The sequence below is a fragment of the Microcaecilia unicolor genome, chromosome 4 (genome assembly GCF_901765095.1).
Source record: "Microcaecilia unicolor chromosome 4, aMicUni1.1, whole genome shotgun sequence".
NCBI lineage: Eukaryota > Metazoa > Chordata > Amphibia > Gymnophiona > Siphonopidae > Microcaecilia > Microcaecilia unicolor.
The window spans coordinates 306,747,255-306,774,709 of NC_044034.1; the positions used below are offsets into that span (position 1 = coordinate 306,747,255).

Consider the following 27,455-nt stretch of genomic DNA (forward strand, 5'->3'; position numbering starts at 1 on the left):
TCTGGGCCTCAGTGCTTAACACACTTTAGAAAAAGGGCCCCTATGCCTACAAATGAAACATATGTAAGTATGCACTATCTTCTCACCATGCATATGTATGTGCTTGAACGTCACCACACACTTTTATAAAAGCTCTTTGAAAGTGTAAAATAAGCTTTATATAAAAAAAGTTTAAATAAATTATTTCTATACGGTGAAAATGTATCCATGCACTAATAACAGAGGAGTAGCCTAATGGTTAGTGTAGTTGGCTGAGAACCAGGGGAACCAGGTTTGGTTCCCACTGTGGTTCCGTGTGAGTTTGGGGAAGTTATTTTACCCTCCATTGCTTTGATGGTGAACCCACCAGGGACGGAGAAGGAATGCACAAACTGCTTTGGTTGTACCACAGAAAGGCAGTATCAGAAGCGTAGCCAGGTTGTGATATTGGGGGGAGCGTACAGCGGACTCCATAGGAGCAATGAACCATGTGAAAAATAGGTGCCGTCGGAAGTCCATTTGGGGGATCAATTGCTTCTCTTGCGCCCTCCCTAGCTATGCCACTGGGCATCAAATGCATGTCCCAGGACCTATACAAGGTGTATTCTAAGGCTACAGCTAACACTGGTTCACAAAATTATCTACGGTGAAGCCCCAGGATACATGACAGACTTTTTGATCGACCTACCAATGAGAAACACATCTAAATCATTACCCAAGCTGCAAAGGATTCAAATACAAATCAACTTACGCATCCAGTTTTTCCTACATAAGCACACAATTGTGGAACGCATTACCAAAAGCCTTGAAAACTACATACGACCACCTACACTTCCGGAGAACACTAAAAACGTATCTGTTTAAAAAGGCATACCCTACCAACCCAACATAAATGCCTGATCTCTGCAACACAACAAAACTAAAATATGGAATGGACAAAACACAATTCTCCTGTTGTACGATGACCTTATGTGGCTGTACCACATGAACTTTATCTTATCTCAATATCACTCTGTATTTGTTAACACCGTAGTCTGCAAATGCATCTCCGGCACTATGTAAGCCACATTGAGCCTGCAAATAGGTGGGAAAATGTGGGATACAAATGCAATAAATAAATAAATAAATAAACTTTAAACTGAGAATGGCATAATTCAGCCACAGTATGTATAACATACTTTTGTCTGGCTACAAAACTAGTAGGTATAACTTTATACATTTTGCAGCTGTGGCTAACTGAATATTGCTCTCATAAAGTCAAATTATGGGCTCTGTTGTCAAAGCTGCGCTGTAGACGCGCTAACTTTTTAGTGCACACTAAAGCTAAAGACACCCATAGGAATATATGGATGTCTCTAGCATTAGTGCACGCTAAAAGGTTTGCGCGCCTACAGCGTGGCTTAGTAAACAGGGTCCTATATGTTTTTGCAAGACCATTCTAGGAGCACTGATGGGGTATTGTGATTGCTGAGTTTAATTATAAAATCTTGAGGATTAAGCCTAAAAATTAATTTGGGGTGGGGGTAGGAGGCATGAGGCTGAAGGTTTGCTGGTGGGGGGGGGGGGGGGGGGGGGCTAATAGTTTACACTGGCCCCGGGGCCTGCCTCCCAAAGAGTTTAAAATTTTCATTTAGCAATACTGCAGCTGTGATTGGTTCCCTATGTTCTAACCTCCTCAAAAGTCTGATTTTGCTGTCTTGGAAAAATATAAGCGTTTTTGGGTGTGTGTGGGGGGGGGGGGGGGGGGGGAGAGAATCTGAAAAAGCTGAAAGAGATTATTTGCAGGCAATTGCATAAATCCAGGTGGCTTATGTATCATATACAGCAGTCAACAGAATATTTTAATAGTGAATGGCTAAGGATCAGGCCATGGTCTGTAAATGTTTCCTATTATTAGCCATGTTCTGGTACATTTCTAGGAAACATGGAGTGAGCTGAAAGATTTAGAAGAGTTTTCCATAGTTCATGGCTCTAATAGGACTAACAGAGACCTCACAGTATTATTGATCCCCAGTTGTGGCCCTGGTGAATCATCAAGAAGTCTGGTTTCCAGAGTAACCCAAACATACAAATTAACCTATTTCACATGTTCATGAACACTCACTGTACATATTCTGAAAAACAGGCCTAAGAATAGCTGACAGACTTGAGCTGTGAGTACTGAGTATTACAAACACTACAAAATATGGCTATTTGTCTCCTTTGTAATTTGCGTAAGAAAGATCATGTTACTCCTACACTGAAACAACATCATTGGCTCCTTATGGAGTACAGAATAAAGTTTAAGACATTACTGTTAGCTTTTAGGGCCTTTTAAATGGATACTTATCATGTCTTACTATCCCTTTTACACCAAACCGTGTCCTCTGATTCATCAATGATCATCATATGGTATTACCTGAGTCTCGGGCAGCCCAGATAGATAGTACTATTATCCTGCTTTTTATTATGGAGCACCAGCTTTATGGAATTCTCTACCCCTTTCCATCAAAGAAGAATTATCTATAAAAGCGTTTAAAGCAGTAGTCAAATCCCGGCGCTTTCAACAAGTATATGGTATCTGATTTTGATCGGGGTGGTTTTGGTGGATTTGGATGCTTTCCCTGAAATTATTATGTTGTACCTTATGTTGGTATGATTGTGTACTTTACTATTTTATTCATTGCATTTCCTTTTCTTATCTGTATTTTAGCTTGTGAATTGCTTTGCCCTGCAAAGTCAGTTAAAACAGTATGATAAGTCGTTAATCAACATAAACATAATATTCAGTGCATTTCACTATAGGCAATTGCATCTGTAGTCAAAGGCCCATCTATCTCTCTGTCCATCCATCCATATATGCAGATATATTTGCCCATATAGGAGACAATTCTATAAAGGGTGCTCAAAATTAGGTGCTCAAAATCTGCGTGCTAAGATAGTATTCTATAATGGCATTTGGGTGCCCAGATTCTGTTATAGAACACAGTGTAAGTTGGCATTTGAGTATCAACATTTAGGCAGGGCCGCTAAGAGACAGAGCCGGGCTTGGGACAGCGCCACCATTGCTGCCCCCAGCCACTCAGGCCACCCCTGCTCCCTCTCCCGCTCCCCCCCCCCCCCCCCCCCCCGCCCTGCCTGAGTCCAGAGAGAGTGGGCCTGAAAACTCATCTCTTCCCCACCCTCCTTTGCCCCCCCCTCCAGTGCTCTCCCTGCTCTCCTTGGCCCCCTCTGGTGCTCTTCCCTCCCCACCCTCAATCAAACAAAAAAAAATACCTGAGATGGTAGGGATCCTCAAGCCCCGCCAGCCGAAAACCTCCTCCTACCCTGCGCAGCTGATGATAGTGTTCTGGAACCACTGATATGGCCAGCCTCTGCGCATGCAGCGACACTGATGGCTGGACAGGGTGTAAGTGTTATTCTGCTGGGAGGAGATCTTCGATGGTGAGGCTTGTGGATCCCCACCAATCATGCCTATGGAGCACTGATTTCGGGTGGGCATGACCCTAAAGTGAATGGGCCTAGATCCACCCAGACCCACCTGTAGCTACCAAGCCACAGAGAGAGACAGACCCCGGCACCGGACCCCCCTTGGAGGCCGAGCACAGGGAAATCTTGCCCCCCCTCTCGGCAGCCATGCATTTAGGCATCAACACTTACACCATATAAAAGGCAGGTGTAAATGTTGGCACCTAGACACTCAACTTACAGTATTCTAGAAGTTTGGCACCTAATTGTGTGACCCACCAATGCCCTGCCCACATGCATGTCCTCTTTGTAGTTAGGCACTAAAGTACATTAGGTGCCTAATGCTGCATTGACACTGATCAGATGCCATCACTTGCCTAAGAGAGCGATACTGAGAGCTACAATGTATCCAGAAATAGAGAACAGAAAAGAACAATAATCATGTAAACACACTTTCCTGTATAACTGATGAGGAGTGGCCTAGTGGTTAGGGTGGTGGACTTTGGTCCTGGGGAACTGAGGAACTGAGTTCAATTCCCACTTCAGGCACAGGCAGCTCCTTGTGACTCTGGGCAAGTCACTTAACCCTCCATTGCCCCATATAAGCTGCATTGAGCCTGCCATGAGTGGGAAAGCACGGGGTACAAATGTAACTAAAATAAAATTCCCCCATCATAATGAGGATTACTAAGAGATAAAATTAGAACTCTCAGGAGTCACTGGGGGGAGTGTTAGAGGTGTAAGAGGAGTGGTGATCCTGCCTAAGGGGTTGGGTTCTGGGATAACTTGCAGAGGAAAAGTGCTATTGGGTAATGATTGATAGTTGGGGAGGAGTCAGAATTGATAAAAGGGATTACAGAGGGGAGCACAGGGTTTTTGGTTGTCTGTGCCCCCACCGGGACCCTTGGAGGAGAAGGGTGGTCCTGGAGTGGCAGAATAAACCTGGGCTGGATTAAGGAGAGTTGCTGCCCTTAACAGTGGAAACTGAGAAGGAGTGAGGAGCGCCGGGTGGGTAAGGGGGACCCAGCCCGAGAGCAGGACCCAGAGCAGGAGAAGCCTGTGCAAGGCCAGGGTGCAGCTCTGAGAAGTGCATTGCTGAAAGAAGGACAGCCAAAAAGGTCTGCCTGAAGAAGAACTGGATTGTGATCAGGTGTATCAGGAGAAGCCTTGGATTACTGCTAGCCCGAAGGAACGGGTAAAGGACAGGTGGAGCTGTAAATATGTAAATACTTTGGGCTTACTAAGTGAAACAAGTTGGAAAGAGATTGAGGTTGCATCACCCAATCTTGAATGGGCAGGAGGACTGTTGAGACCAAATATTAATTGTACAGAAGAAGTTATAAAATGGTTTACCTGCCAGTTGCAGAAAGTTCAGTAAAGTTGAATTTGCATAAAAAATTAATCCTTGGAGTGCTGTGTGGATCTTTGGAGCAGGAGTAAAATGATTGCTCCCTGGACTGGCAGAGAAACCTTTTTGAAGCCTGACTTAATTCCCCATTGAACCGGATCTCTATTCCGGACCTTGACCTACACCCAAGCTCTACTAGAAAGGACTGTATAGTATGGGAGATGTGGAGTGATAGAGTGCAGTGATGTGGAAGAAAGAAAATAAATCTTGTGGTGCGGCGAGACCCAGGTTACACTGACAAGAGTTAAATAACCATTTCCAAACACAACATGCATAGAGTATGAGAGTAAAAAATAAAAAGGGAGGAAAAAGCCTCAGAACCTCACCTTCATCTAAAAATGATAGGCTTTAACGGGTAATAACCTCACAGGCATAAAAAAAAGCTTCCCCTTGAAACTGTTCAAGCTCTATGCAATGTGTCAATTACTGGTAACCTTAATTTAAAAAAGTTACATATCTTTGCTCAGCGTGTTCAACATATATAGATCCCACCAACTAGTTTCATCATGTGGCTGCTTTAGGGTATATCAAGATCAAAACTCAGTAGACTAAAAGTGCTAAAGCATTTCCAGCATCAAATGAAGGTGGGGTTCTGAGCCTTTTTCCTCCCTTTTTACTGTCATACTCTGTGCATGTTGTGTATGAAAATGGTTATTTACATGCACATGTACAAAGGAATATGCGGAAAGTTACTATGACTCCTGAAGTAGGCATTTTATGTCGAAACACGGTTCCGTGTCGAGTCCTTGTTTAGGTTGATGCTTCAATAAAGATTGACCTCTGTTTTCTTCCCTGGATCTCTCTTGGACTCATTTTGGAAGGTTTATTGCACTACCCTACTTTGTTGTTGTTTTTTTTCTGTTGAACTGACGTAGGGTTGTCTTTCTTCTCTTGTTTGGTCTTGCTGATTATCCTAGATGCAGCTATGCCCTCCATTCAGAGATGGAACAGTGCTCTCCCATCATAGATGGAGCCATGCTCTACAGACCGAGATGGAGCTGCACTCTACATTCAGAGATGGAGCCATGCTCTATGTTCAGAGATGGTGCTGTTCTCCATATTCAGAGATGGAGCTGTGCTCTACCATCCAAAATGGGGCTGTGCTCTACATTCAGAGATGGCGCTGTGCTCTATATTCAGAGATGATGCTGTTCTCTACATTCAGAGATAGAGGTGGCTCTACATCAGAGAGGGAGCTATGCACTAAATTCAGAGAGAGAGAGAGAGCTTTGCTAGACATACAGAGATGATACAGAGACATTCAGAGACAGAGATGCGCTCTACATGCAGAGATGGAGTGGTGATATTCATTCAGAGATGGAGCTGTGTTCAACATGCATAGACGGAGTTGTGCTCAACAGGAAACATGGAGTTGCACCCAACCGGCATATATAGAGCTGAGCTCAATAGTCATAGATGGAGCTGTGCTCACCAGACATAGAAGGCTCAGCAAATAAAGATGAAGCACTGCTCAACAGGCAACGATGGATCTGAACCCATTAGGCAGAGATGGAGCTGCTCCTAGCTATCAGAAATGGAACTGTGCCCCACAAATGAGCCATGGCCACCAGGTAAGGCAGCCCTGTTTAGAGTCAGAGTCAGGGCTAGGGCTGCTTCCACACAGAAAAAAGGAGGAGTTTGCTCCCCATTCAGATATGGAGTCGTTCCAATCACTAGATATGGTGATGAGGTTACTGAGTATAGCCAGAACCATGTTCTACAGCCAAATACCGAGCAGTGCAGCATATGGAATGGGGAAACTGTGCTGCAGAGACAGTGATGGAGCTGCATTCCATATGTACCAATGGAAAAAGCTCAACAACCATGAAAGAGCCAAATTCTGCTGATACCATAGAGTCACGAGCTAGCCAAGCAGCTGTAGCTGTGCGCTAAGCTGAAGCTGCCACTGTGATGCAAAGGCCAACAACGACCACAGGAACTGCCAGAGACTGACACAGCTAGAGCTGCTAACAGTGAAGGAGTGACTGCAGAAGCAAAAAGACACAACCACACTGCCTGTCCAGAGGTGAGATGGTACTTGAGACAACAAGAACCTGACAGTATGAAGGGCAGTGAGGCCAGGCAGCCTGTGTAGGCCCCAAACAGGAGGATCCTGTTACAGCAGCTATGAAGAGGCTGGTGAAGGCACCTCAAACTGTCTTCTGCCAATCAGCAGCAAAAAACAGAAGGCTGTAAGCTGCCAGGTGCCCAGGGGAATCCCACTCAGCACCTACTCCAAGCCACAAGGCTACAGCAACCCAAAGGCCAATAATGCAAGCACTAAATAATCTCAAGGGCAATCGCTCATGCCTGAATAGCCCCAAGGTGGCCAAAAGGCACAAAGAGCTGCAAGGTGGAAATGCCACCATGTGCTGAAATCGAAGTCCAGAAATGCAGTTGGGAGCAGAATGCTGATAATACCGCAAAGGACCAAAAAACAGGTCAGACAACTGGCAGTCTATGGGACTCATTTTCAAAGCACTTAGACTTACAAAGTTCCATAGGTTACTAAGTACTTTGAAAATACACCTCCACGGCTCCCAATGCTGCATGGGATCACCACCTATGGGAGGCCATGCCAGGATGACCGATGTACCCCGAAGGCAGCCGTAGCAGTAATGCACCATTATATGCTCATACGGATATGGGCCACCAGCTGCCCCTGCATCAGAGAGGAGAAAAATGGCCATGCCTTAGGAAAGAGAAAAGTCATTACAAGTGGCATAGAGCCGCACCTACTAAAAGAAGGAACCCCGCAATCCAGTACCTGGAGTAAACGCAACAGAGGGCAGCAAATACCCCTGCAAGTGCAGGCTTAAGCTGAAGGCTGCCTATGCAGCCAGGAAAGAACAGGCCAGGCAACTGTGAGGAGATGTTGCCCCTTAGCTCAAAGCGAGAAGGAGATACACTCCCCCCAGGAAAAGAGGACAGGCCATGCCAGCATAGCCAAAGCCTCAGAAAGAGAAGTGAGTTGCAGACTGAAAACATGGCTGGGAGGAGTAGCCTGGAGAAGGCCGCTGAAGAGAAGGCTGCAAGGGCAGTCGAGAGTGACCTGGGGAGCAGCACAGTCCAGGCTTTTTCTTTGCGAGAATTCACCATGTGAGAAGGAGCTGAGACCCAAGACCACAAAGGCAGACAAAAGACCTCCTCCAATCATGGGAACCAGCGGTGTCTGCACCACAATGGCCTGAAAGCTGCGAAGACAGAAAAGGAGAAAAAGCAATCCATTATTGCAGCCTGTGGCCAAAATGGCTGCCACCGACAAGAGAAGCACTGTAAAAAAAAGTGTATCAAAATTGATCTTGGTCCAATGGTACTGTCCTGAAAACACAGGCAAACCCACAAACAGGCTGCTCAAAAAATAAATAGTGTACTACTGCAGGTGCATTAACCCAAATAGCACAACTCGACAGAGGGGAAGAATGAAAGTTCATACTCACCATTTTGACAGCCTTACTAGTATCTACAGCCCTTCTGACTAGGTGGCTGAATCCAGACAGCTACAGGAGTGCAGAGACACCCTCTCTACTCCAGAATGCCACATAAGCAGAAATCTGCTATCTTCCAGCATTATTTTTCCCCAAAGTTCTGTGAGGAGGAGGAAGGAAGTGGCAGGAGAGGGGGGCAGAGGGGAGGAACCTGGCACCTCCAGGTGTACTCCAAGTCAGGCACCTCCATTGGCTAAACATCCTCAAGCTCAACTGAACCAGGGAGCCCAGAACAGAAGGCACAGAAGCATGACAAACCAGGAGCCTGTGAGAGCCTGTCCGCCTGCTGGAGATAGAGAATACTGACTGACCAAGGAGAATGTGTGGTGGTACTCTCTGTCTTCACCTGCTGGTAAGATGGTCATAATCCACAAGTCTCTGGATCTATCTGCTGCTGATGACAAGGAAATATAATTATGGGGGTACAGTTCGGCAAACATACAGAGAGTAGGAAGGAGTGAGGAGCCAGGAGTCACTGAGTTAGTGGAGAAATCAGGCTCTGCCATCTGAAAAAGACTGAAGGCTAGCAGTAGACACCCCTCCCCTGAACCCCTGTGATACACTGCCCCTTTCCCTGAACACAGACACTTCTGAAAGTTGTGGCTAGTCCAGGGCTCAGTAGTTGAGGAAGTGGCAGGATCAAGCTGTTAAGACATGTGGAGCTCTCATGTTCCAAACAGCGCTCTAAAAATAGCGCTGGGACAGCGCGGGGCTATAACACCCCTAAGATCAAAGCTAGTAGCATGCAGATTTATGTGTGCTATTAGCTCTGATCATAGGGGTACTCCCACACTTCCTGTGCCAGCATCTGACATCAGCACGTATGAGCGGTGGTGATGTCAGTAGAGCCAGCATTCTAAATATTTAAACCAGACTCCAGTCTTATTAAATTGCCACAAGAACCCACGCTTCTTTTCTGCTTAACGGTAATCTCAGTTACTCAACTCCCCAACCTTGAGCCTAAAACACTGCAGGGCACAGTGTTTAACTGATTCATGCACAGCTTCAACACACACTCCAGTCCAGTCCAATCCAGTCCTCCACAGAAATACCCTTTAAAAAAAAAAAAAAACTTTGACAGATGAACACACACGTCCATCCGGCATGAATTCACCCTCCCAACTGCCTGCTTTTACAGTTTAGAATTCCTAGAAGCCTGTTACTGCTGTCACGAGACCCCCCCCCCCCCCCCCCCCCCCATGCCACAAGACCTTCACAGCAATAATTCACAGCAATAACTCCATTTTCTCCTTTTAAAACTTTTCAACATGAATAAATTAATTTGTTTCCTTTTTTTTTTTTTTTAGAAAACATTTTAAAAAACCAGAGTTAATTTTTTTAAATTTCCGTTAGCATGTGACCACTGAATGGGCTGTGCCATAAGCCAGTATAACAGGCATGTGCACACATCCTCATGCCAGCTCCTTCTACCACTGTCACATCTCCGGTACGCTTGTGCACACAGCGATTCCTCTGCTCACCTTCCCCAGTACCCAAAACTTTATTTTCAAGGGGTCCTGGACTTCCAGTGCTGCCCTGGGCTGCCCTCTCCCTTTTCCAAGCTCTAGAACAGCCTCAGCATCTCCCAGGAGCTCACAGTAAGGTTTCAGCCAAGATGTGTTCCCCTTCACGCATGGGTGACTCTACTGACATCACCACCACACATACATGCTGATGTCAGATGCTGGCACAGGAAGTGTGGGAATGCCTCTTCGCTTAGCTACCCCCCCCCCCCCCCCCCCAATACAACAAAAAAACAGACTGTGGCGACCCAGTATATCCTAAACCACAGGACACTGCTCCCCTAAATGCTGCCCCAGCAACCTCTATCCCCCGCACCCCTTTGCATCCAGACCCAAACCCAGACAGCCCCAACTGCAACCCCCAACCTTTATCTTTACCTCACAGCGGGACCCAGGAAATTTAAATGTAATCTTCCTTTATATGGGGATTACTGAGAGAGAAGGCCCCCTTGAGAGTCACTGGAGGGAGTGACTGACAGGTCGCTGGGTGGGAAGAGGCCCAGCCCATGGAGAGTGGTTTTGAAATAGAATGCAGAGGGAAAAGAGCTTACCCATGTAGTGAATGATAAGGAGGTGAGGAGTTACTAAGGGGATAAAGGTTGGAATTATGCGTTAGAGGGGGCCTTGGTTGCCTGATAGTCCCCTGCCAAGAGGCCAGGAGAAGGGGAATCCGAAGTGAGGAGTGTGACCCTTGACTGGAAAAAGGGGAGTGTTGCGGCTCCGACGCGGCAACCGGTATTTTAGGGGAAGCTATGGGTGGACAAGGAGAGACCTAGCCCGATAGCTAGGGATTGGAGCCAGGGAGAGCTCAGTCTCGAGACCAGGGTGGGTCCTGAGTGAGGGTCACCACTGAGAGAGGGTCAGACCAGATAGGGGGGGGAGGGTTCTGAACCTGCAAAAGAATTGAGTTGTGCTGAAAGAAGGAGATATAGCCAGAGGAAAGTCACAGTACCCCGGGATAGGCATGAAAAGGAGAACTGTATATCTACTATAATAATTTCCACCGCCAACGTTCTGAAGCTGACTCCGTGGCTTCACTGAAGTGAAGGGTTCATAAGGTTCGTTAGGTTCGTCAGTCTGTCACCATCTCTCTCTGTCCCACCCTCGCGTCAAAACGTGATGACTTCGAGGGCGGAACAGTGAGAGGCGAGGCAACCAACCAATGTGTTTCCCTACTCCTCCCCCTGCCTGGGAATGAGCTGTCAGTGCGCCCCTCCCTGCCACTTCGGAGCAAGTGGCAGGGAGCGGCGCATCAAAAAACTACAACCGCGCCACACCAGAACCCCCCCCCCCCCGGCGCATCACCCATGCCCCCCCCCCCGGCACATCAAACACTCCTCCCCCCCTGAAGCACATCAAACCCCCCCCCCCCCCCCCCCCCCGGTGCATCAAGCCCCCTCGCCACCTGCAGATGCCAGTAGTAACGCTGTCCGGCTGCTGCTGCTTCTCCTGTTGAGCAGCAGCAGCTGCTACAAAAAGAAAAGAAGCGAAAAATGTTTTTAAACACAGTCCAAATCATTCGCAAATGCCAGAGTCTTAAAACGCAGTCTCTGCAGCCGCTCCTCCTCTCGCCTGTTACGTCACTGCGTGCCTCCGGGATCTTACTCCAGGGGCAGTGACATGGATGCGAGAGGAGGAGCGGCTGCAGAGACTGCGTTTTAAGACTCGGGCATTTCCGAATGATTTGGGCTGTGTTTAAAAACATTTTTCGCTTCTTTTCTTTTTGTAGCGGCCGCTGCTGCTCAACAGGAGAAGCAGCAGCGGCCGGACAGCGTTACCACTTGCAGCTGCAGGTGGAGAGGGGGGGTTTGATGCACCGGGGGGGGGGGGAGGGGAGGGTCGCTGGACATGGGTAGCTGGAGGGGGGAGCGGAGGGTCGCTGGACATGGGTAGCTGCAGGGGGGGGCAGGGAGAGATGAGGGTCGCTGGACATGGATGTCTGGGGGGGGGGGGCCTGAGACCAGAGAGGTGGGGTGGGGAGGGGGGCCCTGTGAGAGGGGGGTGGGGGCTCACACTCACTCACTCACTGTCTCTCACATACACTCTCTCTGACAGTCCCTGTCTATCACACTCTATCTCTCTGTCACACACACACAGTCTCACACACACACTCTGTCTCTCACACACTCTGTCTCTCACACAAACACACACACACACACACAGGCTGTTTCTGTCTCTCTCTCATTCTCTCTATGACACACACACTCCATCTCTCACACACACTCTCTCTCTCAAACATACACACTCTGAGGAAAACCTTGCTAGCACCCGTTTCATTTGTGTCAGAAACGGGCCTTTTTTACTAGTATATACATTTTCTTTATCTAAAACTTGCCACAATCCAGTTGGGTTTTCAAGATTTCCACAATGAATATACATGAGATTGATTTGCACGTACTGCTTCCATTGTATGCAAATAGATCTGATGCATATTCATTGTGGAAATCTTGAAAATCTGACTGGGTTATGGCTCTCAAGGACCGTGGTTGCCACTCCTGATCTAGCAGCTTCCCTGTTCAGATCAGCGCTTTTAAATATCCAGCTCTGTATATTTAGCCAAGGCTCTGATCCAGGTTGATTCTTCCATCCAGAACCAGGGATGAGGTTTTCCTAAACCTAACACATACATTTCTGCAATTGCTTCTCTTCTCTTATCACTAAAATTTGCAGTGAAGGAAATTCAGACAACCCTGCCTGACACCACAAATGACTTCAACTAGACTCCATGAGCACAACTAGAATTTACTTGCTCAGGCCAGCTTAAAATGTAGGGAAGCACCAACTGCTGTCATATTTAGTTGTTCTTACTTGTAAACTCTGTTATTGTATTTCCTTTCATTGGGAAACCCAAACATGCCACAAACGACCCGAGAATCTGTTGGTGTCCAGCCAATGTTGCAAATCTGCTTCCAGCTGCCTTCATCTTTCACCTCCACATAACCTTCTGTCACTGGAATGCGCTTCCGGTGTGCAGACAGAACAGGACGTATTCTTATGTCCTCTATTTGGATATTCAGTTGCTGGATAAACAACAGGAGAAAGAGAATATAGGATGTTGAGGACCTCAAGGAAGTGCAGGTGCAGATTAAATGCAAAAGACTGAGTTAAAACCAACAATATGCTTTTGTCTTTCTATTATGCCAGCTTGAAGTTGTTCTTTCATTTTGATACCTATAAGAATAATTCAATCTGATGAAGAACAGGTGGTCCAACCTATTTCTGTATTGCATGTTGCTTTTGCTATGAATGGTAGGCCATAGGGATAAGAAATGTCAAAAGAATAGTGTCTAATTAGGCACTTAGGACTACTGGCTTAGAAAGTTTCTCTTGGAACAGTGGTTTAATATGGTGACATTTCATAGTCACTAAATACAGTTGTTGTAAAAGCTGTTGCTATGGATTCTGGGTGTGCAGAGAGGGGGTATTGGGCCAGGAGTGAAATGCACACATGGAGAATAACATTTTTATTTCTGTGCAAGCATTGTTTCCTCCAGAACCTCAGCCATGTAAATATTAGTGGCACAATACATGGTAGCAAAAGTGCCTGAGCGCCTGTAGGCAATCCAGGGCAATTTTCAAAGGCACTTCTGTGGGTAAAACAGAGGTTTCCACCAGGGGGTGGACTGAGGGCTCAGAGGCTCTCTCCCTCTCCCCCCGGTCCCACCTTAGTGGGCCCCGGTGGCCTAGTGGTCTCTTCAGGGGCAGGAAAGATCCCCACTCTTTCCTGTCCACTGCTGCTACTCTGCCTGGCGCAACAGCATTTTCAAAATGGCTGCTGAGACTTCCCTATGGCAGTCTCGCGAGACTGCTGAGAACCACAAGGCTACCGCAGGAAGTCTCAGCAGCCATTTTGAAAACACGGTGGCTTCAGGCAGCAGTAGTGGGCATCTTTCCTGCCCCCGAAAAGGCCACTAGACCACCAGGGTCCTTCAAGGTAGAACCTGGATGGAGGGGCCCAGAGCACTGTCAGTCCGCCTCAGAAATAAATGTTTATATGGGTGAAGTCATGCACATACAGCTTGTAGATGCGTAAATTGATCTAGGCTGAACATGGGATTTCCTGGAGCTGGGTTGGGAAAGGGATTGCATTTATACACACTTAAAAAAATGTGTATGTGTGCAGATAAATTAACACAGAAATTTTTTGAGTGGTAAAGTATAAGTGTAAATGGAAGTGCATAATTCTGTTTGGGTAATTTTCAAAGTAGAAGTACACGTATACATTTTATTTGAAATTTTCCTAAAGCCTTCAGAGAGAAAGTATGAGCATACTTTTTATGTATGTACATGAAACAAAATGACTCCATTTGTCTGCATCAGTTCAAAATCTATTTGGTATTATGGGCTTTGTACCAGTTTTTACAGGGAATGTATGAATAGGGCAGGATTAAGACATAGGCAAACTAGGCATGTGCCTTGGGCCCAAATGTTTAGGAGTGGCCCTCTCCTATGCAATTCAATGGCTCCTAAGACAGAGTTTGCCCTGGTAAGTTAGTTACTGGCAGAAAAAAACAATGTCTGTGTATTGTACTCCAGGTAGCAGGAATCAGCAAGCAACGCTTCCTACTTGCTGCTTCTTCCTCTGCTGGTTTTCTGCTGCAGTCAGAACTAGGTTCAGTCTAGTTTGTGGGTGTTTTAAAATGTATTTAAACTGCAGTGGGGAGCCCAATGCACATGGCTTGCCTAGGGTCCTCAGAAGGATTAATCTTGCCCTGCATATAAACATACTTTCCCTTTGAAGACTGCCTCTGAAGGAATCCACATGGATTTGCATTCACTTTCTTTGCAGGTTTGTATGTTTGTTTTTTTACAAGTAAAGAGGTGTGGTAGCCGTGTTAGTCCACTCTTAAAGGTTATCAATAGAAATCAAACAAAATAAAACATGGAAAAGAAAATAAGATGATATTTCTGATCTGAGGAAGAAGGGCAACCTTCGAAAGCTAATCAAGAAATGTATTAAGTTATGTCCAATAAAAAAGGTATCTTATTATTTTCTTTTCCATGTTTTATTTTGTTTGATTTCTATTGATAACCTTTTTTTACAAGGAAAGCAATGCATGTAGTTTTGAAAATGTAAATCCTCAACCTCATGGTTCCTGCCCTAATGCTGATATGCTGTTTAACTGGTCAGTAGCCCTGTCTGGCTGGTTAAATAGCTTTGAATATCGGGGGGGGGGGGGGGGGGGGGGGGGGGGGGGGGGGGGGGGGGTGTTTTCCCTAAGTGAAGGAACACATATGCATCTACAAAACCTTTAGGAATTCAAGCACAGAACTGGAAAATGTTACTACTGTGGGCAATTAAAAAACAATTCTACAAATTTATAGAAGAATCTAAGCTAGGTCTTTCCCCTGTCAAACAGAGTACATGAGGTTATCCCCAGCTACACCACAGCTTTGGCTTTCATCCAGTCCGCCAGATATTTCATGATCTAAAAGCAATGGCCAGATGCAAGAAGTAATTTCCAGTGGGGAAATAGCCCTGGAAAATCCAAAGAAAAGCAGATGTTTTGTTAATATGGAATGAATTACATGTGCCTTTAAGAATCCAGATGTTCAGTTTGCTACTAACTTTTATATAGAAAGGACCTAGTTGTTAAAAAATGTTAACAAGAGAATCTATCTTCCTCTTTTGTCAGGATTGGTACATCACCACTTCCCTAATGAAGTCAGGTGGTAAAGCATTAACTCCTTGCATTGTAGAGCTTCTCATCTTAATCAAAATGTCAAAAATACTTTCTTCTCAGCTCCTAGCTCATATCCTGCATTTGCTTGCCAACCAGGAAGAGAGTGAGAGCAATCCTCTACTTAATTCAGAGGGTCTTTTACTAAAGCTTAACTCTAGGTATCTGCAGCAGGGCCCATAGGAATAAAATGTATACATTTTATTTATTTATTTGTTTGTTTGTTTGTTTGTGACATTTATATCCCACATTATCCCAAACAAGTTTGGGTTCAATGTGGCTTACAATAAATAGTACAGGATACATAACAAAGAATAATTTATTTATTTGTTTGTTTGTTACATTTGTATCCCACATTTTCCCACCTATTTACAGGCTCAATGTGGCTTACATAGACCGGTAGAGAAACAAATACAAGGTGAAATGGTGGTTGAATAAGGTCCGTTTGTTTCAGGCGCAATGGAGTCAAAGAGAGGGAAGGTTAAATAGTGTCTAATATGATCGTTGGGTTTGCTGTGTTGCAGAGTGTTGGCATCTATGTTGGGCCAATAGGGTATTCCCTTTTTAACAGGTAGGTTTTTAGTGATTTCCTGAAGTTTAGATGGTCGTAGATTGTTTTCACTCCTTTTGGCAGTGTGTTCCATAGTTTTGTACTTATATATGAGAAGCTGGATACATAGGTTGCTTTGTATATAAGTCCCTTGCAGTATGGGTAGTGGAGGTTTAGATATGTTCGAGATGATCCGAATCTATTCCTATTTGGCAGATCTATGAGGTCTATCATGTATCCTGGGACTATGCCATAGATAATTTTGTGGATCAGGGTGCAAATTTTGAAGGTAATGCGTTCTTTGACTGGGAGCCAATGCATAAGAAAGTAATTTGTTGTAAGAATCCAATTTTACAATACAATATTATAAACATACTGGGATAACTATTGATGTTTAATATTTAAAAAATCTATTATGAATGAGAAATTATACATGAAGCAAAGAGAAAGTTAATGATAAACAGAATAATAACCAATTCAGGTAATAATTAGTTGTTTGAGATATGGTATCATCTTTGTGAGGGTTTGTTTGAATAGGAACAATTTGAGGATTTTGCGAAATCTAGTATATTCCTGTATATTTTTATTTTGGGTGGTAAGGAGTTCCACCATTTGGTTCCTTGGTAAGTGAGTGGACAGTTTTGTAGATCACTTTTTTGCAATTTGAGAGGTATAGTCTGAGATAGTTTCTTGCCTCATATTTAGCATTTCTTTGAGATAAGTTTGTTAATGGTACCATATAGTCTGGAGCTGTGCCATTTAGGATTTGAAAGATAAAGGTACATAATTTGTAGGTGATTCTTGCTTTGATGGGAAGCCAGTGTAATTTGATTAATAAAGGGGAGGCACTTTAAAAAAAAAAGAGATTTTATATATAAATCTGGCTGCAGTGTTTGGCGTTTTTTTCAACAGGTATTCCTTACAGCCAGCATATATGGCATTACAATAATCAAATTGGGATAATGTTATTGATTATACCAATAGTCTTAATGTTTATGATGAGAAATAGTGTCTGAACCTTTTTAGTTTCCAAAGAGACCTGAAAGATTTTGTGATTACTGAGGAAACTTGAGTATCAATAGTTAAATGTTTGTCTACAATTATACCTAGAATGTTCAGATTATTGTCAATGGCGAATGAAGTGTTGTCAATTGTGAAACTGTTGTAGTCATTTTGGTCAAATAGGTTGGTAATGACCATGAATGTATTTTTTCTGTATTTAGCTTTAGTTTGGATTCTGAGGCCCAGGTTTCCATCAAATTTAAGTCAATTTTTGCCTTTTGTAAGATGTCTTGAATGTTCTTTTTGAAGGTTATGTATATGGGAACATCATCAGCATATATGAATGTTTTGAATCCTGCTATTTCTAATCTGTTACCTAGTGGTGACATCATTACATTAAACAGAATGGGCAATAGTGGAGAGCCCTGAGGGAATCCTTGAAACCATTTGTGGACTGTGCCACATATGCCAAAGTTGTCTAGTATGTTTAATAGGACATTATGATCTACTACATCGAATGCGCTAGACATATCGAACTGCATTATTAAGACCCTATGCTAATTTCTTTTCTGAGATTTGATAATAGCGTAGTAAGGAGTCTCGGTGCTATAGCATGGTCTAAAACCTGATTGTGATTTGTGTAGTAAGGAGAAATGTGAAAAGTAGTCCATAGTTTGTGCTGCTACTATTCCTTCCATCGCTTTTATCATCAAAGGAATGGAGGCTACTGGTCTGTAGTTTGTTACATCAGTTATGGTGATTGAATTGTTTTTTTGGTATTGGTGTTAGGATAATAGAACCTTTATTATCAGGGAAAGCGCCGTGGAATAGTAGGAAGGAGATATGCTGCTGAAGCAGATTAATGAATATATTAGGAGCTTCCTTCATAAGGTAACTAGGACAAGGATCTAGAATGCATTGTGAGGTTGAATATTTTAGGAGGCAACGTTTTACTGTGTCATGGGTTGGTAGTTTCTGTTTGTGTGATTCTGTTGATGGCTATTCCTGTATGTGTATCTGATTGTTTTTCGTAAATATCTTGATGGATGATTTCTAATTTGAGTACTCCTCTGATTTTAACTACTTTTTGTTCGAAAAAAGTAGCCAGTTGCTCTGCTATTGGTGGGGACTCTGTGGTTGTGGTTATTGCTTTTGTGGAGAATAGAGCTTGAAAAGTTTACTGGTATTAAGGAAATTACCACCAATTCTTTTGTTATAGTATCGAGTTTTTGCAATTTTGATCTCATTTTTATATGTTTTGATGGCAATTTTCCCAAGTTAATTTGTTTTCGTTTGATTTGTCTTTAGCCCGTTTCCTTCCCGGATTTCTACATTTTCTTTTCAAAAGAAGGATAGATTGACTAAACCAAGGTGAAATTTTCTGGGTTGGTTTGGATGTAGATGTTATTTAAGACATTTTCGCATAGGTCATCCCATTTAATCATTAAACTGTTATTGTCTGCTGGAGGAAGAGCAGGATTGTTCAAGATGTTAGACCAGAAGGTTGTGGTATTTATTTTTCCTCTAGTTTTGTGAGGAGTCATAGTACTTTTTCATTGATTTTGTATTTTCCCTCCAATAGAGGGAGAACTTGAGTTTACTGTGATCTAACCAGGGAAGTTTGAGTCCAAGTATGGTTACTTAGATGAAAGTTGTTGTTGTCGTTTGCAAATTTATAGGCTAATAGGTCAAGTAAGTGACCTTTATTGTGAGAGGTATGGTGGAATGGTTGTGTGAGTTGCCAGTAGCTTAAAAAGTCAAGTACATTTTTTGTATTACTGTCATTTTGATTATCTAGGTGTAAATTGATGTTCCCTATTAGTAGGACATTGTCAAATTTAGGGGGTCTTTTACTAAGGCACACTAGCGTTTTTAGCATGCTCTAAAAATAGGCGCGCACTAAACACTAGAGATGTCCATAGGAATACATTGGTGTCTCTAGCATTTAGCGCGTGCTTATTTTTAGTGCACGCTAAAAATTCTAGCGCACCTTAGTAAAAGGCCCCCTAAGTGCATATGTTAGATACAAATTCAGTGAAGATATTTTCTGTTGATTGCCATCTCCCTGGTGGGCAGTAAAAAAGGATGATGCAGATAGGATCAGATACAGTGTCATTGTTGATTTTGCAAGCAATTGTTTCGAGAGTAGGGGAGTTACGATGAGATATCAGTTCTACTTTGAAAAAGGATTTATGTATTATGGCAGTGCCTCCTCCCCTTTTTCCCTTTTCTAGCTGGGTGAAGAATTTTGTAACTTGGGGGACATAGGCCAATTAATATTGTATCATCTTGCGCATGTAACCAGGTTTCAGCAATCGATAGGAGGTCTAATTGTTCTTTTCTAGCCATTCTCTAATTATCTGTGTTTTCTTTATTGTAGATCTGGCATTAACATATCCAATTAGGACTGGTGTAAATGAAAGTGAATTATGAGTGTTGCATTTAACATTTATGAGAGGTGTTTTCTTTTGGAGAAAGGGTTATGTTTTGTTTTTGAGTAGGGTGGCTTTGAGTCAGGTGTTTTTGATTGATGTGTGTAAGATTTAGTTGATTACAATAATTGAATTTGTCATATTGTGTTTTGTGGTTTCCTGCTTTAACTTTAAACCTGTTAGAAATAATGACTGGGATATTAAAGTAGGTTTCTAAAGCGATAGAAGGAGAACCTGTAAAAATGTGACATAGAATAGTAATAGATAGCCAATTAACTGTGAATAACTGGAAGAACATTTTGAGACTAGTGTGAGATAATGTCTGGAAGTAGACTTACTACTCTGCATATGATGAATTTAAGGCAGATGTTTGATAAAGATGTATGTCTCCGATGCGGAGTGTCCTGGTGCCCCTTTGGCATGCCCCATCGGTATGATGCCTGAGGCACGACACCTCAGAGCTTGATTTCCCTTGATATATACATACACACTTATACACTTCTTCAATGTTTCGATTCATTTTCTCAATTCTTATATAGTATCTTAGAATAATCTTAGAGTAATCAGGTACTTATCTTATTTGCAGTAAACTAAAGATTTCTTTCCTCTCTGTTTCTTTCAATTAAAGCACAAATAACTATATATATATATTTTTTTTTTACATTTGTACCCCGCGCTTTCCCACTCATGGCAGGCTCAATGCGGCTTACATGGGGCAATGGAGGGTTAAGTGACTTGCCCAGAGTCACAAGGAGCTGCCTGTGCCTGAAGTGGGAATCGAACTCAGTTCCTCAGGACCAAAGGCCACCACCCTAACCACTAGGCCACTAGACTGATGAGGATTATAAGTATGGTGCTTGAGTGTTCTGCCTCACACTCATCATGTGGGGTTCACCCGCTATTCTGATGGCCCACAAAAATATTAAGTAATATATTGTAGGAAATCTTTTTTCAGTTTTTGCTTTTTGTAAATAGTGTACTCTCTTTACGAAAGAGTGTGCACTATGTGAAAAAGGGTGCACTGTTGATGTCATTGCTCCCAAAACAAAAATAGAGATAGATGAAACAAAACAAAATTAACAATACTGCATACAACATAGGAAATGAAACAAAACAAAAAAATTTGGGCTGTCCTTTCCTAGAACCCCTTAGTCACAGTGGCTTGATCCAGCTGAATCTTATTGGAATAGCGGGTGGAGGCTCACTGAGGACACTGTCTTCACCCAAGAACTGAATTTGACTGGTGAAGTATTGAAGCTTATTGTGAAGCCAACATGCAGCCTTATATCTCAAAAATGTAACTGAGATGTGCAAAAATATTTGTGAACCTAAAAATTCTCAGAGATCTGAATTCAACTTTTGAATAGGCTTTGATTTCATCGATATTGATCTTACATCAGGAGGGTGGAGGTGAGTTTCTGGACCAAGCATGAATGACTTGTGTCACCCATAAATCTGCAGCCCCAGGCTACAGTGCTGGGGGCACGATAAAGTATCTGTTCAGTCAAATGGCAGCTACATATGTAGATTGAGGAACTTCAATCAGACAAGGAAATCATAACAGCAATAGAACCTGGGCATTTTCACATTGCTATCCATTAGAAAAGAGGATGGCAAACTTACCCTGGGCAGCTAAGTTTTGCAGAAGAGGCGGAATTGCTAAAACACAGTGGCTGAACCAATGCTCTGGGGTTTAATGTCCAGCTAATTCTAACTATAATTTCTTCCAAAAGGTATGGAAGTCAACTGTGGTATTATTAACTATGCAGATTCTACCACTCCTGATGATACTGTGCCTAAAATAAGGAACTATAAGCACTGAGTTTGATGAAGGACAGCAGAGAAAGAATTATGTTATAATATTTTCCTTATTATTTGAAATGACATCACTCACCCAAGCATTTCTGGCCAAACTGTATCTTCAGACATTGTTGGGTGAATGTGATTTATAAACCTTATACATGAATGATTCATTGAGCCACGGGAATGGTAATTGGCCAGTAAGTCCATAAAAAAATTCCCAGTAGGCAAACCTCATTGAATGACACCAGTTCCAGAACACAAAGTCCTGGGCTGAGGCTTCAAGGGAATGGACTGGGAGTAACACTGGGAAACACTTCTCCATGGAAAGGGTAGTAGACATATGTAATCACTTCCCAAGGGAACAGTGTTCCATTTAAGCTGTGCACGTGTGCACATGCCCACGGGTCAGAAATGGAGCCTAACAATTGCACACACAAACTTTTTGCGAGTCGAGGCTGAAAACTTGTGCACAAAATGATTTTCATGCACACATGGGCCAGCAAAAATTATAGAGAACATTACAAGGGAGGTGAAGATTTAATTTCATTAAAAAATATATACATACTGCCTCCTTGGTGAAAATACCACTCTAACCACATTTTAGTACATAAAATCAACATGAAGATAGAGTAACATACCACCAAAATATGCCTTAGCTAATCACAACATAAAACACAAAAATATGACCATCAAACATATAAATGGCGAGTGACCATACTCACTCGCAAATGCGCAGTAGAGACTTCCCTCTCTGCCCCGCCCCCGCTTCAATATGTGATGATGGGGGCGGGACAGAGAGGGAAGTCTCTACTGGCATGCTGCAGACGTCGGAACCGCTCCCCCTCCCCCGGAGTCACCGCCGCCCCTCCATCTGGCCCGAGCACTGTGAACTTACATCACCACGCAGCAGCAGGCACATCAGCAAAGCTGCCGTCGGGCTTCCTTCTCTGCCTTTGTCCCGCCCTCGCCGACGTTACGTCACACGAGGACGGGACACAGGCAGAGAAGGAAGCCCGCCCCGACGGCAGCTTTGCTGATGTGCCTGCTGCTGCGTGCTGATGTAAGTTTATAGTGCTGCTCGGGCCGGGTGGAGGGGCGGCGGTGGCAACTCCGGGGGGGGGGGGGGGGGGCTCGGAAACCTCCCCATTCCAAAAGTAGCCCGTTTTCACGGGCTCAACGGCTAGTCCTATTAGAAAAGGGATTTTCAACCCAGTCCTCAGAACAACCTAGCCAGTCAGATTTTCAGGAAATACACTATGAATATGCATGAGATAGATTTACATACAATGGAGGCAGTGCATGCAACTTTATCTTATGCATATTCATTGTGGATATCCTGAAAATCTGACTGGATAGGTGTGTCCCGAGCACTGGGTTAAGAGCCCCTGTATTATAGCCATGATCTAATACCTTTCGATACAGTGAGAAAAGATGAGCTTTTAATTTCTTCCTAAACTTTAACAAATCCTTTCCTGCCTCTACTTCAGGGGCCAAACTGTTCCATAACCTTGGGGCTGCAACCGAGAAAGTCCTGCCACACCAACAGCTTTTCTTATACCACCTTCAGTAACAGAATTTAAGAAAGTCTGCATAGGCATAGAGGATCCTTAGTAACAAAGGGGTCTAGGGGAAAACAAAGATCAACTTGGTCCTTATCTGCCACTATGATCTGTTTGTCTATACTTCTCTCTCTCATCCTTTGGAAGCCTTCATGAAGCCCTTTTACTAGAAATCATATCCTTTTATCTTTAACAACTATCAGGGGCATTTTCGAAAGAGAAGGGCGCCCATCTTCCGACACAAATCGGGAGATGGGCGTCCTTCTCTCAGGGTCACTCAAAACGGCATAATCGAAAGCCAATTTTGGGTGCCCTCAACTTCAGTCCATCGTGGGGATGACCAAAGTTCACGGGGGCGTGTCGGAGGCATAGCGAAGGCGAGACTGGGGCATGCTTAAGAAATAGGCGTCCCTGACAAGCATTTGGTTGATTTTACTTGGTCCATTTTTTTTCATGACCAAGCCTCAAAAAGGTGCCCAAACTGACCAGATGACTACCGGAGGGACTCGGGGATGACCTCCTCTTATTCCCCCAGTGGTCACCAACCCCCTCCCACCCTCAAAAAAATTTTTTAATTTTTTTTGCCAGCCTCAAATGTCATACCCAGCTCCATCACAGCAGTATGCAGGTCCCTGGAGCAGTTTTAGTGGGTGCAGTGCACTTCAGGCAGGTGGACCCAGGCCCATCTTGTTTCGATAATAGCAGTTTCCCCACCCCTTCACAGGGCCATCCTGCGGTGACGCCCTCAGAAAAACTTGGGCACCCCCATCCGATTCAAAAATCTGTGTGGATTGGAGCTCAGCGCAGTTTCCTGATGCACATATAAAAAAAAAAACCTATGCACTCAATGCTGTAGCTAAATTGCATGCAAATAATTTATGTGTATTATTCTAATTAGGATAACAAGAGCAGAGTTTTCATTACTGAGTTTTAATTGCATTTCATTACTTTCTGAGAAGCAAAAACTATAAATCACATAATGCACTATATAATAAATACATTTCCAATGAATTTTCAGCCTCCTGGATCCATGAATGCGGGATCCCTCAGGGTTCTCTGATATCATGAATATTATTTAATATGCTGATGGCTCCACTTGGCAAGAAACTGGAAAAAATAGGTTTAAACCCGTTCATTTATGCAGACGATGTCACCATCTACATATCTTTCAACAATAGCATCATAGAGATACTGGATAAGGCCAAAAAAGGAATCAATCTCATGGAAAATTGGGCCACAATTGTCAAACTTAAACTGAACCAAGACAAAACCAAACTCCAGCCAGCACAATCCCACTACTTACAAAAACATCATAATAGATCAACAATCCTACACAATTGAAACACAAATAAAAATACTAGGAATCATTCTCAACAAACATCTGACCATGGAAGATGAAATTGCTGCTGTCACATCAAAAAGCTTCAAAACACTATATGGAAACTGAGAAGAATCAGAGGCTATTTCCCCAGATTGTCATTCCGTGTTATAGTGCAGACGCTGATATTGTCCCAACTAGACTACTGTAATGCAGTATATGTAGGCTGTCAAGAAAACCTCTTACAATTGTTGCAGACCACCCAAAACACAGCAGTGAGATTGATATTCAAAAAGTTGAAATATGATAGAGCAACCCCACTATTCATAATGCTACATTGGCTCCCAATCAAGGCCAGACTATTTTGCAAAACCAGCACAATCATCTTCAAAATACTGTTTGGCATGTCACTGGACTACATGCCAGACATGATCAAACTATCACCAAGAAATGCAAACCCAGGAACCAGAGGTTACCTAGTACTTCACCTGCCCAACTGCAAAATGTAATATACAAGTCCATCTAAACAGCGGGATTTAGCTACCTGGGCTCAAAATGGTGACCTCAGTTTCCATAGTCACAAAAAGCATCACAAACTACCTCCAGTTCAGAAAAGACCTAAAGATCTACCTCTTCAGGAAATTCTATGAGTAAAATATGCACTAATCATTCTGGAACAACAATACACAACACAACCTCTAACTGTAACACATCTTTTCATATAAGAAATGAACTAAGACAGATCTTCTCAAGAAACCCAATAACTATTCCATATGCACTAATAGTTATCTTGCCAACTACTGTAAAACACAGCATCATACAACCTTGTAAATGTAAATGAATCAATGCAATGCAATAAATATAAACTTAAGGTTATTTGCATTAGTCTTATGTTCTAGTACTTTAACAAATCTTAATTAATTAAACAACTCAATAGGGGTGCTATCTATTATTTTGCATTGAGTATTACATGTATGATTATCTCCCAGTTGGTGAGAGGTTATATGTGTGTGCTTGATGCAAAGAGCTCCTAGTTCTCAGACAATGAGTCTGTTCTCTTGAGGCTAGAGTAGCAGACTTGGAGGAGCTGAGGGAGACAGAGAGGTACATAGAGGAGACCTACAGGGACATTGTAGAGAAGTTTTACCTCCAGTCTGGCATCCCCTGTGCTGCCTTGGAGAAAGGAGGAGTTCTAAAAGGAGAGCATCACAACGGTGAAGTAGGTAGTAATCCTGTAGCTGGGGCCTGATTACTAGGGGATGCAATATCCCCATGCTCCAAGGATGAGTCTCCAGGAAATTCTGCCCAGGTTGGAAGGGTTAAGATAGTTGTTTTAGTTGGTGATCAATCATTAAGCATGTAGATAGCTTGGTGGCTGGTGGACATGAGAATCGTGGCAGACCTCACGCATCACCTAGATAAGATTTTAGATAGTTCTGGGGATAAGCCTGCTGTCATGGTGCATGTGGGTACCAGTGACATAGGAAAATGTGGGAGGGAAGTTCTAGAAGCCAAATTAAGGCTCTTAGGTAAAAGCTGAAATCCAGATCCTCCAGGATAGCATTTTTGGAAATGTTTCCCATTCTACGTGCAGGACCCAAGAGGCAAGCAGAGCTCTGAAGTCTCAATAAGTGGTTGAGATGATGGTGCAGGAGTGAGTGATTTAGATTTGTTAGGAACTGGGCAACATTCTGTGAAAAGGGGAGCCTTTTCTGTAAAGACGGATTTGTTGTGCTTGATCCTGCCCATTGAAATCAATACTATATGTCCCATAATGCACCATGATGGTGGTGGTCAGAAATCCAGGACTGTTCTAAAATCTCCAGCATGGAACTGGGTAACTTGGCATCTCTAGGTCAGAACATTTTTCCAATTTTAAAAATCATCACTATAACTTATGCTATACATTTTTACCCCAAATCAGTCATAAATCACATTAAAACCCCTTAAAACCAGTTGAGCCTTTCTTTTAAGAGGACTGATCAGCCCTATAATCATTTTTCTCATCATTCTGCTGTTTTGAGGTGCAGCTACCCAGAACTGCTTGCAGTACTTAAGTTGTGGCTTCATCATAAGGAGTCTTTCATGTTGCCAAGTGCCTTCTGAAAATCCATATACAATATATTGACCGTCTTGCTTTAAGTTTTTTATTTACACATCTTACTGGAATATTACTGCCCCATCCTTGACCATCTTTAAATCTAGATTGAAAGCCCACCTCTTTAACATTGCTTTTGACTTGTAACCACTCCCCCACATTAATTGATTTGCTTTCTTTATTTTTGTCTATTAGATTGTAAGCTCTTTGAGCAGGGACTGTCTTTCTTCTATGTTTGTGAAGCGCTGCGTACGCTTTGTAGCGCTATAGAAATGCTAAATAGTAGTAGTAGTAGTAGTTAATGTTATCATGAAAAATTAAAATAAATTCCTTTCTCATGACCATAACCGATGGTTTTCTAAATGTGCATGTTTAAGGATGCCAGACCCCTGCACTCAAAATGTCAGCTTTAGCAGATAAAATAATTTTTTTAAGTCTCACATTACCCGAGCTCAACATTTCAGGACCCTTAGAGACCCTTACCACCAAAAATTATAGCTTTAAAATTTTCCCCAGAGCACCAGCAAACACGGACCAAAGCCAGCCTTTAAACCACAAAATAATTAAATACAAATTTCAGGCGGTACCTTTCTAGGGTCCCCTAGTGCTCCTTAAGCTGTCCATGTCTTTCAATCTGGTCCATATGAACCCTTCACGCTGCTGATGACTGAATGCAATTTACAGTGGAAGACCTCCGGATACAGAAACTAATTGAGTCCATGACTTCTACTGTGGCCTGTAAGAGCTCTGATAGTGCAACTGCGAAATCATGAACCACCACGCTTGTGTTGGAGCTCTGGCAGCCTAGGCAAGTCACACCTGCCGCAGTTGGAGCTCTAAAGAGCCCCAGAGCCACCCTGGACCCAGGAAAAGGATTTCTGTTGACCACCAATGCAGGAAGTGGGCTAAAAACAGCTCGAAGACAATCAGGACTGCCCCAGCATCCACGGACAGGTGATTAAAAAATGGTAACCCCTTTACATTAGCAGCAGAATCAATATTTCCACACAAACACATTACCTGGTCAATATTTAGCCCACAGTGGTCAGAATTATCACTATATATTTAATGCTTGGCCATGTTCAGCCACTGGCATTGAATACCCAGGGCTGATTATTCATTTGCTGGCCACCAAAGCGAGTACCATGAGGCTGCCACTAGGAGTTG

The 27,455-nt window shown here is 43.3% G+C and overlaps 1 protein-coding gene across 1 annotated transcript in view; it reads right to left on the bottom strand.

Moving 5' to 3' along the window:
• Positions 1–27,455, bottom strand: part of LOXL2 (lysyl oxidase like 2) — a 186,286-nt gene that overhangs the window by 91,273 nt on the left and 67,558 nt on the right. The window contains exon 4 of the mRNA XM_030201813.1: positions 12,654–12,865. Within this exon, the coding sequence (XP_030057673.1) occupies positions 12,654–12,865 (212 nt within the window). The remainder of the gene's footprint in view (positions 1–12,653; positions 12,866–27,455) is intronic.